This window comes from Protopterus annectens, chromosome 3.part1, assembly GCF_019279795.1.
Source record: "Protopterus annectens isolate FY-2018-M chromosome 3.part1, PAN1.0, whole genome shotgun sequence".
Lineage (NCBI taxonomy): Eukaryota > Metazoa > Chordata > Ceratodontiformes > Protopteridae > Protopterus > Protopterus annectens.
In genome coordinates, this window is record NC_056732.1 from 1,909,927,636 (window position 1) to 1,909,940,787 (window position 13,152).

At 42.9% G+C, this 13,152-nt stretch overlaps 1 protein-coding gene across 1 annotated transcript in view; it reads right to left on the reverse strand.

Moving 5' to 3' along the window:
• Positions 1–3,983: 3,983 nt before the first annotated feature.
• The window catches only part of LOC122797954, a 507,423-nt gene continuing 498,254 nt past the window's right edge, over positions 3,984–13,152 (reverse strand). The window contains exon 13 of the mRNA XM_044066475.1: positions 3,984–4,268. Within this exon, the coding sequence (XP_043922410.1) occupies positions 3,984–4,268 (285 nt within the window). The remainder of the gene's footprint in view (positions 4,269–13,152) is intronic.

The window sequence follows — 13,152 nt, forward strand, 5'->3', positions numbered from 1 at the left end:
AGTTCTGTGCTCCCGGCAGAAACCTTGCCTGAAGAGTTAGTTGCAAGCTGAGCGCAGTCTCCCATAAAATCATTGCTTGCCTGCACAATGGGTAAGAATGTGTTCCCCCTTGTTTGTTGATGTACCACATGACAGTTGTGTTGTCTGTTAGAATCAACACCTGCCCTGGAAGAAGTAACTCCTTGAAAGCCATTAATGCAAACTGGACTGCTAACATCTCTTTCATGTTGATATGTAGGTGCTGTAGTCTGGCAGGCCACTTGTCTTGTATCCACTTTCCATCTAGATGAGCTCCCTAAGCAATGTCTGAGGCATCTGTCGTTAGAATCTGACTTGCCTCTGGCCGGGTCACAGAGAGTCCCTTGTTTAGGTGACATTCCTGAGCCCACCACAAAAATTCCTTTTGAATGCAAGGTATTATTTGAATGACAGTGTCCAAATCCTGGCAGTGCTGTGTCCATAGATTTTTGAGATACCATTGTAGCTTCCTCATATGCAGTTTGGCATTGGGAAGCACCAGAATACAAGATGCCATGAACCCTAAGGCTTGAAGGACTGTCCTTGCAGTCAGCCCGGACTGAAGAGATAGTTGATGGAAGTAACTGGAAACATTCTTTTGTTTGTCCGGGGTTAAAAAGGCCATCTGGGCTGCTGTATTCAGTCTCACACCCAGAAAGCACATGTCTTGAGAGGGTACTAGACTGGACTTTATTTCGTTCACAGAATACCTAGGCATCTTAGCACTGCTATGACATATTCCAAATGCTGTAGAAGATCTTCCTTTTCTTGAGCCAGAATCAGGCAGTCGTCCAAGTAAGGATAGATTTGAATTCCTTTTAGCCTGAAGTAAGCTATCACTGGAGCCAGAACCTTTGTGAATACTCTGGGCGCAGTAGATAAGCCAAAGGGCAATGCAGAGAACTGATAATGAGAATTTCCAGCTCAAAACGCAGATACTTCCTGCAACTTAGCCTTATAGGCACATGAAGGTAAGCTTCCTTGAGATCTAAAGTTACCATCCAGTGATCTTTGCCCAGCAGAGGTAAAAGCTGTTGTAACGTCAACATTTTGAACTTGGGAATGTCCAGATAAGTGTTGAGGATAGATAAATCCAAAATTGGTCTCCACGTGTTCCCCTTCTTTGGTACTAGGAACAGGCGAGAATAAAATCCTAGGCCCCTTTCTGGCACAGGAACTGACTGAATGGCTCCTATTTGGAGCAACAGAGAAATTTGCTTGTGAGCCTCTGTTCTTTGTAGAGGAGGAATGTCTGGCATGCCTTTGAAAGGAGGCAAGGTATGGAAATAAAACCTGTAACCGTGGTGAATGATATCCAGAACCCATTTGTCTTGGGTAATTAAATCCCAATTTTCTTTGAAAAGAGACAGCCTTCCTCCCAGAGGTGCTGCCAGGCGAGAATGTACTGGCAGCTGAAAAGGCAGGTCATTGGGTCTGCTTACGAAAGGACTGACCCCTGCCCTCACCAGAAGTCTGAGCAGGTGAACTCCCTGTCCTAGGCCTAAAAGAACCTTGAGCTCTGCCCCTACCACGTTTAGACCTACCCCTAGACTGGGAATCATAAGCAGGATAAGTCCACCCCTTAGTAGGCCAATTTCTACTAAACTTCGGAGGCTGCACCTGCAAAAAATCCTTAACAGTTTGCATAGACTTAGCCTTGTCCTCCATTTTCTTTAAAACTGCTTCCACAGGCGAACCAAACAACACATCAGACTGTAAAGGAGCATCCAAAATCCTTGTCTTAACATGCTCAGCTAAGTTCTGATCTCTCAACCAGGCGTGCCTACGAAGAACAGAACCAGTGGCAGCCACCCTCGAGGAGGCCTGCACAGCATCAAAACCACACTGCAAAGAATGCTTTCCCACTTGTTCAGAAACATGAACTAAATCCTGCAACTCTTTACACTCAATACCTTCAGCCAGAGCATCCACCTTAGACTTCAATTGTGAAAGGAGATAATTCTGATATTTTAACATATGAAACTGACAATTCAACGCCCTCATGGCTAAAGTGGAAGAAGTGTATACTTTCTTTCCCCATCTATCCAAAGCCCTTGCCTCTTTACCAGGAGGAACAGGATTTTTAACCACAGAAGCCTTCACACCTTTAGGCCCCTGAGAGACAGTTTCTGGGTCTGCCCTAGGACTCTTAAAAAGATACTTATGGGCGTCAGGCACCCTATAGTACCTATCCGGTTTAACTGGGGCAGGAGGCAAAGAATCAGGATTTAGTGAAGCCTCTGCAAAAACATCTTCTACCACATTCAGAACAGGAGGTATAGCTAAAGGCCTATGCTGGGGTAAAAACAAGAATTCTCTAAGCCTCTTCCTGGAATCAGAGAAATCTTGACCTTCCCATTTAAAATGCTCCCTCATGGAATGCAGAGTCTCTGAAAAGAAAAATCCTCAGGAGGCGAAGCTGAAGGAGTAGAATCATCCACATCAGAATCAGAATAAGGAGGATACTCCTGCAAGTCTTCAGCCGAAGACTCAGAAGCCTCGAACATTGCTCAAAACTCTCAAACTCAGGTTCCACCTAGGCCTCTTATCAGGAGGGCATAGAACCTCTAATCATAGTAATCAAATCCTCTGCCATTTTAGCATACGCTTCTTAGGCAAAGACCCTGAAACACTCGGAGAAACCCCACTGAAGCTAAAGTAGGCCTGCCTCTTAAAGAAGCCTTGGCAACAGAAGGCGAGGCCCTAACCACCTTAGGAAGAGAGGGAAGAACAGCCACCTGAGAAGCCCCTTCAGCCTGGCCTACTTCCTGAGAGGACACATCCTGTAACAATAAAGTTTCTCCCTGAGACTCCAAAGAAACTCCTGGCAGAACCTCCGGCTCCACTGAACCCTCTAAAGAACCGACGTCCGGGACTGTCGGTTCTTCCACTCTAGGCTTCGCTGCTTTGTCCTTGCGCTTTTGGCTGAAGCGGCCGGAGCATCCGGCGGCATTTTATAATTACAACGCTTCCCAAACACTAACCTGGCACAGTCTAACCTTCTCTTAATAGTGCGTTTGTTAAATCTAGCACAAGAGCGGCAGCCAACAACGTCGTGCTCAGGCCCTAAACAAGGTATACACAAAGTATGGTAATCCCTATGAGGTATCTGTTTCACAAGAAATACAGTTATTCACTTTTTCTGACATCCGGTTAAATACTGAGGCAAGAAAAAACAAAATATTCCCAACGGGTACTTAGCCAACTTTGATTCGGTCTGAAACTCTGACTTCAGAAACTTTCAGAACGCCAACCTGCACTCGCAAAATTGCTTCTGCATCGGACCATGCGGCAAAAAAGACTGAGGATATGACGTCGGTCATGCGCATTAGTACCCTGACGTACTGACGTCAGTCTAATGCGCCGTGACCGACGTCAGCCATATACTTTGGTATTCGGGCCGACTGGACAGCGGACTACCCAATAGTTAGGACTGCAGCAATGTGGAATGAAGAACATCCCCAGTGCACTCTGTTTTGTTAAATATTTCTCCATTCCACAAAATGCGTGACTGTGAAGTTGGAATATATAAGTTTGTAGTACAGAGAGGCTAGCTCTCCATGTGAGGGTGCAGAGAGGCTTGTTCCACTGCAAAATGATCAGTTATTTTGAGTTGCTCTGTCACTTTGTATGTAACAGGTTGCTTTCATTATCTGAGGATTGCACTGCTATGATATAAAAAAATTGGGTAAAAAAACAAGACACTGGGTATCAGTTTCTCATAGCAAAGCCGATGCGTCTCCTATGTGTGACAAAGGAATCATCATTACTCTTATGGAATATTTTGAATGCCATTTTTGTCCATCACAAGAAGATTGTGGCAAAAACAGTGTTATATTTGTTCCAGTGAGAACTGTTCCATTTTTGTTCTGAGGACTGTTTCCCCATGAGTATATAGCTATTGTGTAAGTAGCATTTATGAGGACATCACTCAGCATTTCCATGCAATTTAAATCATCACATTACTATACCTTTATTAGGAAACATTCACTTACTTCAGCTATTTTTTCATGATCAACCTGGTGTCGACTTTGGTCACTGAAATCTTGATATCCATTAGATTGTAAGCCTTCTTGGGAATGGGAATTCTGTATATAAGTGTCAGTTTTATGATCATTGTTCTGCTCTTTTGATAAATAGCAGTAGGAGTCTGGTCTGTTGCAAACAACAGATATTTCACCATTCTTTGGCAAAACTATGTTCGATTCTATATCTTCATATTTTGCAACAGTTGAGTTGTCACATCTTCCCTAAATATGAAAAAGACAGTTTAACATGGTAAATGACTGATATATAGTCTTAGATATTCTATTACCCCTTTTCTTGAAAACAGGCTCTGCCAACATTCTCTACCTACTTTTCTGGGAGCATTTCCACTCAGTAGTAGTGAACCATAGATGAAAATGAACTTATCATCAACGCATTCAGTACAAAGGCTTAACAAAATAATGTATATTTTCCAGTCTTCTGCTTGTGTGAGCCAGCCATTTAAATATAGTGCATACTGAAGGCTAGAGCTGATTTACATATCTACTGGGTGAATTATTTCTGTTTTTCTGTTTTATCTAGTCTTCTTAGATACCAAAGTACATAGTAGAGTACAATAAATGAAAATAAATTTATTATTATTACTTATTTATTTTTTTAACACTCAATTTAAAGTTTCTGTTCACGTGATTTCCAAATGATGTAGAACTCAATGAAAATCTGTTTGCCACCCAGCCTACCATTTATTAAAGATTGAAACAAACATTCCTCTTCATAATATTAGCAATGAATCTTCATTAACAAATAGCCCTATCGGTATGAATACCTTCCAAGCTTGGTAATACTGAGGAATGCATCATAGCCCAAAAATTGTTGTGCAGGCTGAAGGGGTAAGGATCTGCTTCAGTAAGTGATAATATTAGGTAATTTCATCAATTTTTGTGTTATTTTTAACTGGAATGTACGTGTTTTGTGCTGACTGATTTCCCTTTCTTTCTGTTAACCTTTTTATTTAGAAATATTATTTCTTATAATAGGACATAGCTCATTTTTCTCCTTTTCATCTTAAGAATTGTCAGTGTGTAAGAGATCAGTTTTCTAATATATAATAAAAATGGATATCAGACAAACTGGCATAATTGGGGTATGTGGGGTTAACATGTCCGTGCCAAATTGTCCCCACATGGCACTGTACTGTGATCACTTTTCTTTCAAATATGAGGGGTAAAATAGGCTGTGAATAACTGGGTATACTTATAACCACAAGTCAAGGCACATAAGCAGTTCAACACAAGACAGAAAAGTTCACTTAGAGGGGTCACCAATCTTTTTGATATTGACTTCTCTGTCTAGTGTCTTCCAGAACAAATTCTTCTTTATCAACAACTTTTATTACATTTGATCATAAATCCACAATTTTATGGTTTAGAACTGGATGGATTTCTCAAAACAAATGCCTCTCTGTTAAGGGACTTATGAAAAGCAGTCCACCTGCACCATCTAAGAGACCTAATGAACTTCCTCCATAATCCTCCACACAGAAAGTACTTCAGATCACCAATTATGTTTTTTGCATTAGTACTCTGCATTTCTTCTTTTTTATATCATGTGCTCTATTTGACTTCGGAATGTCATGTAATAAACATACTTCTCTAGTACTTAATTTCTGAATTTCATATATTATTTCTATATACTTTCTTATAGTAATGCAACTACATTGTGTCGAGATCATGGCTAAAAATGGTCCAAGGGCAATCAACCTTCTTGGTTGTCAAAATTAAATAAATAAGCAAACAGTATGTAATAACTCTACCTCTAGTCTAACAAAGCCAAATTACCCCAATTTATGTTGGTTATAAATGTTCCAAGAGATTACTGTACTGGACTCATAAGAGAAGTACGTGACACTCTTGTTATACAGTCATAATACTGAGAGCTACAATGCCCCAAAGTCTATCACAGATGTGAGATATGTAAATGAATAACCATCAAAAGTAGCATGTCACAGTCATATCGGTCATTAATTTCTAAACAGAATGAACTTCAGTGCAAGTGTCTTTGAGATTAAGTTTTTCCTTCTGATGACATTAAAATGCACATTCTTGCATTAGACAGCAAACAAATACTTTAATGCCATGCTGGTGAGAGTCATTCTGCTATGTAGTCACAAAACATGTGTGTGTGTGCGTGCGTGCGTGTGTGTGTGTGTGTGTGTGTGTGTGTGTGTGTGTGTGTGTGTGTGTGTGTGTGTGTGAGAGCACTCAAAAACTTGTGTGTGTATAATTCAGCTACTTAAATTTTAGGGAAGAACCTTCCACATATTATTTTGTTATTTAAACTTACTCTCCACTTTAGTAAAGTATAATGTGAAGTTGTTCTATCTCGCTGTTCATTATTTACTGATGGGTTCGGAGCCGATCCCTCAGCTCCGAGTCGGCCAATTGCAAAGCTTGAGATCTTCAATTAGCTCGAGGCCAAGTCCCTATCCCATGATGCACCTAGAGTTACCTCAGATCTAGTTTGCTGTTGCAATAGATTTGAGGTTCTGCATTAGCTTGGGCCAGTAAAACTGATTTTTTCATTCTTTAATTAAACATATTGCTAGTTAGATACATTTAGGTAGTTTAGAATAGTTTTATAAAGCTCTTATAGCTTTTTGGTGTGCTTATCTACTTTATATCCCTTCCCACTAGTGTCCTTTAAAAATTTCTAGTTGTCCTCTTGTTTTAGGCCTAGTTTAAAAACCCTTTTTCTAAATATTAGTGTGTTTATAGAGTGACCTTTTGTTACAATTAATACTTAGATAGTTATAATTATTTGCTGTGTGGTGTACGTATCCATAAATTTTTTTTAGATAAGGCTTAGTTATTAATTACTGTTGAAGTCTGCAGTTGACAGTAATCTTTGTCATATAGTATTCCTTAGACAATATTAGATAAGGTTTACTGCGTCTCTTAGCAGCTATCCTCTTTTTATTGCATAGTCCGCTTAGAATTTTCTTATTGTGTGCTTCAGACAGTCTTTTTCTGGCACTTTAATGTTTACATTAGTATTACTCCATCCTTTCAAGAAGCTCTGAGCAACCAAGATGGATCCAGCAAGTCCTCAAAGTCTTCTAAGACTTCAGACTCAAAGAAATCAAAAAATTCTTCGACTTTGGCTCCACTGCCATCGGAACCGAGAGTTTTTTCTTTTCAGAGCCGGTCTCCAGTCTTGGAACCGGTATCCAAAGCAACTAAGAATCCATTATTACAGTCGGTACCACCTTCAGTGTGCTCATCTCTGTCCTCTATCAGCCTTTCTGATCTGGACGTGGATCGTGTTGTGCAGAAGGGGTCTATATTAAAAGTGCACAAGCCCTAGTCACCGAATACTAAAACACCAACACATATTCTGCGAACCGTGAATACACCAAACGCCCTAAACTGCAAAATTCAAAAACCGAACCGTCATAGTTGTCATACCCCACCGCCCGCTACATACTACCTACCCAAACAAACTAAATAAACCACATACATACACTAACCAAAACCCTACTTCTAAGCCTAAACTAAACACTACTTCTAACCCTGCACTAAATCTTGCATATACCACTATGTATGCACTTACCTTAACCCGCACCCTAACCCTAAGGTCTGTAACTATCACACATTTACCTTAAGAAGCTATACCCAAACAAACTAAATAATCCACACACATGCATTTAACAAAACACTACTTCTAACGCTACACTAAATCTCACATACATTACCATCTATCCACTTACCTTAACCCGTACCCTAACCCTAAGGTCTGTAACTGTCGCACACTTACCTTACGGAGCTATAACGCAGAAGGGCCAACCATGACAATTCGACGTTTCGGATTTCATGCTTCATGATATTCAGTGGTTTTGCGGTTCGATGAAGACGTGTTGGTGTTTACGTATTTGGGTAAGTACACCTTCAAGCTGCTAATATAGCCTTGTGCATAAGTTGTTATCGGCACCGGCCCTGGCAAAACCTTTATCAGCTTTGACCCAAATGACTTCAGAGCCAAAGACCCTTGTACCAGCTCAAACTATTCCTCCTCCAAGCTATGCTGGTCCTTTGGAGCAGGAGGAGTCAGACCTGTTGATCGTGTCTTCGGCTCTTTTCACTCTGACATCCTCGGTGTCGATCGAGGACTCTAGGAGCCGACACACTCTGGTTGGGTCTGGAGAGGATAGTCGGACCAGCTTGTCAGTTCTGACTCTGCCTCTCAGGGCTTCAGCTCAGATGAGCTTGGCTCCTACCTCTGGTTCAGAGCCCACTGTCCTGGGGCCAGGGGCATCGACGGTTTCCTCGGATCCGTCGGTTCCCTCGCATTGGAGCAGAGGTGCTTTCGATGCCATGAGGAGAGTCATGTCTCCTAAGCCATCCTCAACCTCAGGTCTGGCTTCCTCCTCCCCTAAAGCACTTGTGTCTGCTTCTGCCTCACACATCCTGACCAAGCGTAGAGACCCAGAGCCTCAGGAAGCCCCATTGGGTGGCCCTTGCGCTTCCAAGACCTCACCAGAAGCTACCACTGATAAGGTTCCCAAGAAGAGATTGTATAAGAGGAAACATCTAGACTCCCCCCAGGAATCTTTAACATCTGATACTGACTTGCATGAGACAGAAGGGTCCCCACGGTCCCCCTCTGAAGATATCTCATTCACTGAGATACTTGAAATCCTTAGGCAGAGCGGTCACTGGCAGTCCAAATGCCCTACTGAAGATGAGTCAGTTCTCCTGAAGGCTTAAGCGTCTCAGCCCTCCACCTTTTGGGTGTCTCTGCCCTTCAATGAGCTGATGCAGCTGGTCTCATGAAGGGTGTGGGAGTCTCTGGATACTATGGATCCTGTCCCTAGGAGGCCTAATAAGTCGATTTCTGCCCTGCTTGACAAAGCTTTCTTGACAAAAGGTATACCAGTTGATGGCATGGTGGTGGCAGTAGCCACCAAAAAGGAAATGTCTGAAACTTCCTCATCTATCCATCCTCCCAACAGAGACTCCAGGGTCATGGATAGATATGGGAAGTGTATGTTTAGTTCAGCGACTTTTGCTCTTTGTTCACTCAACTATTTAACCCATTTTACCAGGTTACAAAGAGATCTCCTCAAAGAGCTAGGAGATACTCTTCAGGGTACAGTAGCTGCAGGAGCTACCGACAAAGTTGCCACCCAGCTTGCTACCCTCAGTTCTATAGTAAACTCATCCATGTGCCTCATTTGATATGCATCTGATGGATCAAATAGTGCAGCGGGTATAGGCGTTGCTCTTAGGAGACACTCCTGGATGCACTTGTGTTTCTTCCTGAAGCCCTTCAAGTCATCCTTTCATGAATACCCCCTTTGATGGCTCGTCCCTTTTTGGGCCTCAAGTGAAGGAAACCTTAACCAGGTGTGAGCAGGATGGAAAGACTCTGTCTGCTATCGGTGTCCATTTTTCCACTCCTATCAGACCCTACCCTAAGGGTAAAGGGGAGGGAAAATGTGGTTCTGAAAAGCCCAAGGAGCCTTTCAGGACACATGTGGTGAACCCCCCTCCAGAGGCAGAGGAGGGGGCAATAATGGAAGATGCCGCCCTTGTGGCATAGGGGGTCTGCAACACCAGGGCAACAGAGATCACTTCTTTGGGAAGCCCTACCAGCGCTCCTGAAAGGAGGTCCGACTGTCCTGCTGTGGAGGCAGTCAGGGGTTGCTTATCTTTGTACCCAGACACCTGGCTCAAAATAATAAAAGACAGCTGGGTACAAAGTATCATTTCCAGAGGATACTTCATCCCATTCACCACACCCCCTCCACCCACAAGACAAATCCAGGAAGTTCCACCCAGTTACAAGGTACAAGCAACAATACAGGTCTGAATGTTACTAAGAAAAAGAGTCATCCAACCAGTTCCAGCAGACCAGACAGGATCTGGAACTTACTCAAGATTCTTTTTAGTTCCAAAAAAGATGGGGGACTGGAGACCCATATTGGACCTCAGCAGACTGAACAAATCTGTAAAGAAAGAGAAGTTTTGGATGGTCACACTTCAGTCTATACTTACCTTCTTAGGGAAAGACAATTGGATGTGTTCGATAGATCTCAAGGATGCGTACTACCACATAAAAATGACCAGGCCATCCAGGGATCATCTGCGCTTCCGGCTGGGAACCAATCATTACCAGTTTCGAGCCCTGCCCTTTGGCCTCATTACAGCCCCCAGAGTGTTCACCAAATGCATGGCAGTGGTCATGGCTCACCTGAGACGTTTAGGATTCCAGGTATTTTCGTACCTACACGATTGGCTCCTTACTGCCACCACCAGGCATCAACTAATTCAGGCCAGGGAGTCCACTCTGTCACTCTGCAATCAACTGGGCATTACAATTAACTCAGAAAAATCTGCCTTGCCGCCATCGCAGCATATCATTTGTATAGGAGCAGAACTGGACACCACCACCACCACCACACTAAGGCTTCCAATAGAAAGAGTCTTTCTTCTTCATCAACATGTCAGCGTTCTAATTTCCAAAGACAAACAACCAGATTCAGAAGTTCTGCAATTGTTAGGCCTCATGACAGCAGCAATTCTGGCCATAACACTAGGTCGTATGCACATGCGGATACTACAGTGGTTGTTCACTCAATGGTCTTACCAAGAGCTTTCCATGTCCCACATGATAATGGTCACAAGTTCCTGCAAAAGGGATCTTCAGTGGTGGTTGACTTCAACCCATATCATGATCGGACACCCATTTGTGCTACCCCCTCTGGTGGCCACAGTGACCACGGATGCTTCCCTGATAGGGTGGGGGGGGGGCATTTTCAGGGAAAGACAGCCCAAGGCACATGGCCAGATCAAGAGACACATCTGCATATCAATGTCCTAGAGATGAGAGCAGTACTTTTGGCACTGCAGTACTTTCAAGACTTTCTTCCTCTGGGTACGATTCAGACAGCAACATGTCATTGGTCTGGTATTTGAACAAACAAGGAGGAACCAGGTCTTACCCCCTTTGTCACAAGGGTCTCAGAGTTTGGCAGTGGGCTATATCCACCCAGCACTTTCTGTTGGCAATGCACATCCCAGGGAAATCCAACGTGATAACAGACAAGCTGAGCAGAGCAATTTTATTGCCTCACAAGTGGTCCCTCAAGAAAGAAATAGCGGACAGGATATTCCGCAGGTGGGGCCAGCCTTGCTGCGAGCTTTTTGCCAGTCACATGAACACGAAATGCAGAAGCTACTTTGCCCTGATTCCCCCTCTGGGAGAAGCCCCAAGGGATGCACTCGTACATGATTGACCTCCGGGTCTTCTCTATGCATTTCCACTTATCCCGCTGATACCCAAGGTTTTACAGAAACCAAAAACACTGGGAAGGGCCATCATTCTAATAGCCCCTCGTTGGCCACATCAGATTTGTTTCCTTCCTTTGACATCATCTTTTGGAGGACACTTGGATTCTGGACCCAGTTCCAGACCTTCTGTGGCACTTGTCATGGAACTTCATCCCTCTCTGCAGTCCCTGAAGCTGACAGCTTGGCTGCTCCAGTTCCCATCATAGCCAGGTTCCATAACCTTTCCAATGAGACAAAACAAATTTTCTTATCCTCTCATAAATCTTCTACTAGGAAACTATATCTTAGCAAATGGAAAACATTTTCTATATGGGCCTCTAAAAACAATATTGATCTTTACCAAGCCCCTATGGCCTCCATTTTAGAGTTCTTGACTATGATTTTTAACAAAGGAGCTGCAGCAGCAACAGTTCGTGTTCAACTGGCTGCTATTTTAATTTTCATCTTGGATTTGAAGGATTGAATATTATGTCATATAAGTTATCCAAAGTTATCCAAAGCCTTTCCCAAAGGGACCTTTCATATTAGACCACCAGTAAAATCTGCCTGTTTTCCATGGAATCTAAATTTTATGATTTCCTGCATAATTCTTCCACCATTTGAACCAACGTCCTCCTGTGACCTCAAATGTTTGTCATGGAAAACCATCTTTTTAGTAGCTATTTACAAATGGAATTCCCAGGACCTACCTGCCAGCATAGTCGGCAATGGTAAATGTGTTTGTCACAGCCTATGATTTCCCTGATCTCCCTGACAGCCAGCCCACTAGTCCTGAAAAAGCAGACAGACTGTTCAAACTTCATAAATCTTAAAAACTTTTATAAACACTTCCCAGACCTGACCCAGCAGCTATAGCATTAGCTATCTGCAGAGTCATGCACATACTTTAAACAATGACTAGAGACCTGACAAACTGAAGAAACTAAACCACACAGTAACTGCTCTGACATGTGCCAGCAGGGTGTTGGTTTCACAATGTCCTAACTCCTTAAACATCTGGAATAGCCCTTTTGCTTCTCCCTTGTGTCACCTGAAACTCACCATCTGCTCTCCTTCTGCCAAATCAAAGCAAACAACCCCAGGCCCATCCATGTAAAAACAATTGAAGCCTGGATGATTCCTGCCACAGTGGAAAGTAAACATGGGCAAAACAGCAAGCTGCCCAGTTGCATTTATTGACATTAAATAGGAAACAAGGTCTGGTCTCACAACCTAGATTTCTCTAGAATTTTGCCAGCTTGAGTTTCAGTGAAGGTATAAACCTAAGCCATAAACTGGTGTGCCTAATATCTTACCCAATGGTCCTATCCACTGCCAATAATCCCCTAAAAATCTGTAGGCCAGTTACACACAACACACCAGTACAAACATTACAAAGTGGGAGGCCTCACCCCCCCCATTCCCCAAAGTGGGGGGCAATGCCCCCCCCCCACTAAATATACTAGCACCAAGATCACACTACTGTGGGGAAAAGGGCAAATTCACAACACCAGCTAACCATTTTTTTCCCTGAGAAAAGAATCGGAGATCTGGGCATTCGGTTAACTGGGAGTTCGACACATATGTGTCATTGAAATGGTGTTCAGCTTTATGCTATTTTGATTTGCTGGTATAGACCCAGAAACGTAGGGGTCACTGCCTATACTGTTTGTCTCTTTGTATCACTGCTTGTGTTGTCATGTTAGATCTGCACTGCCTCTCCTGTCCTTGATATGACACTCCGTCTTCAAAATCCAGTCTGGCTCCTAGATGTTTAAGCTTTCATGACATAAATGTAATCCTCTAATCCTTCCAAATT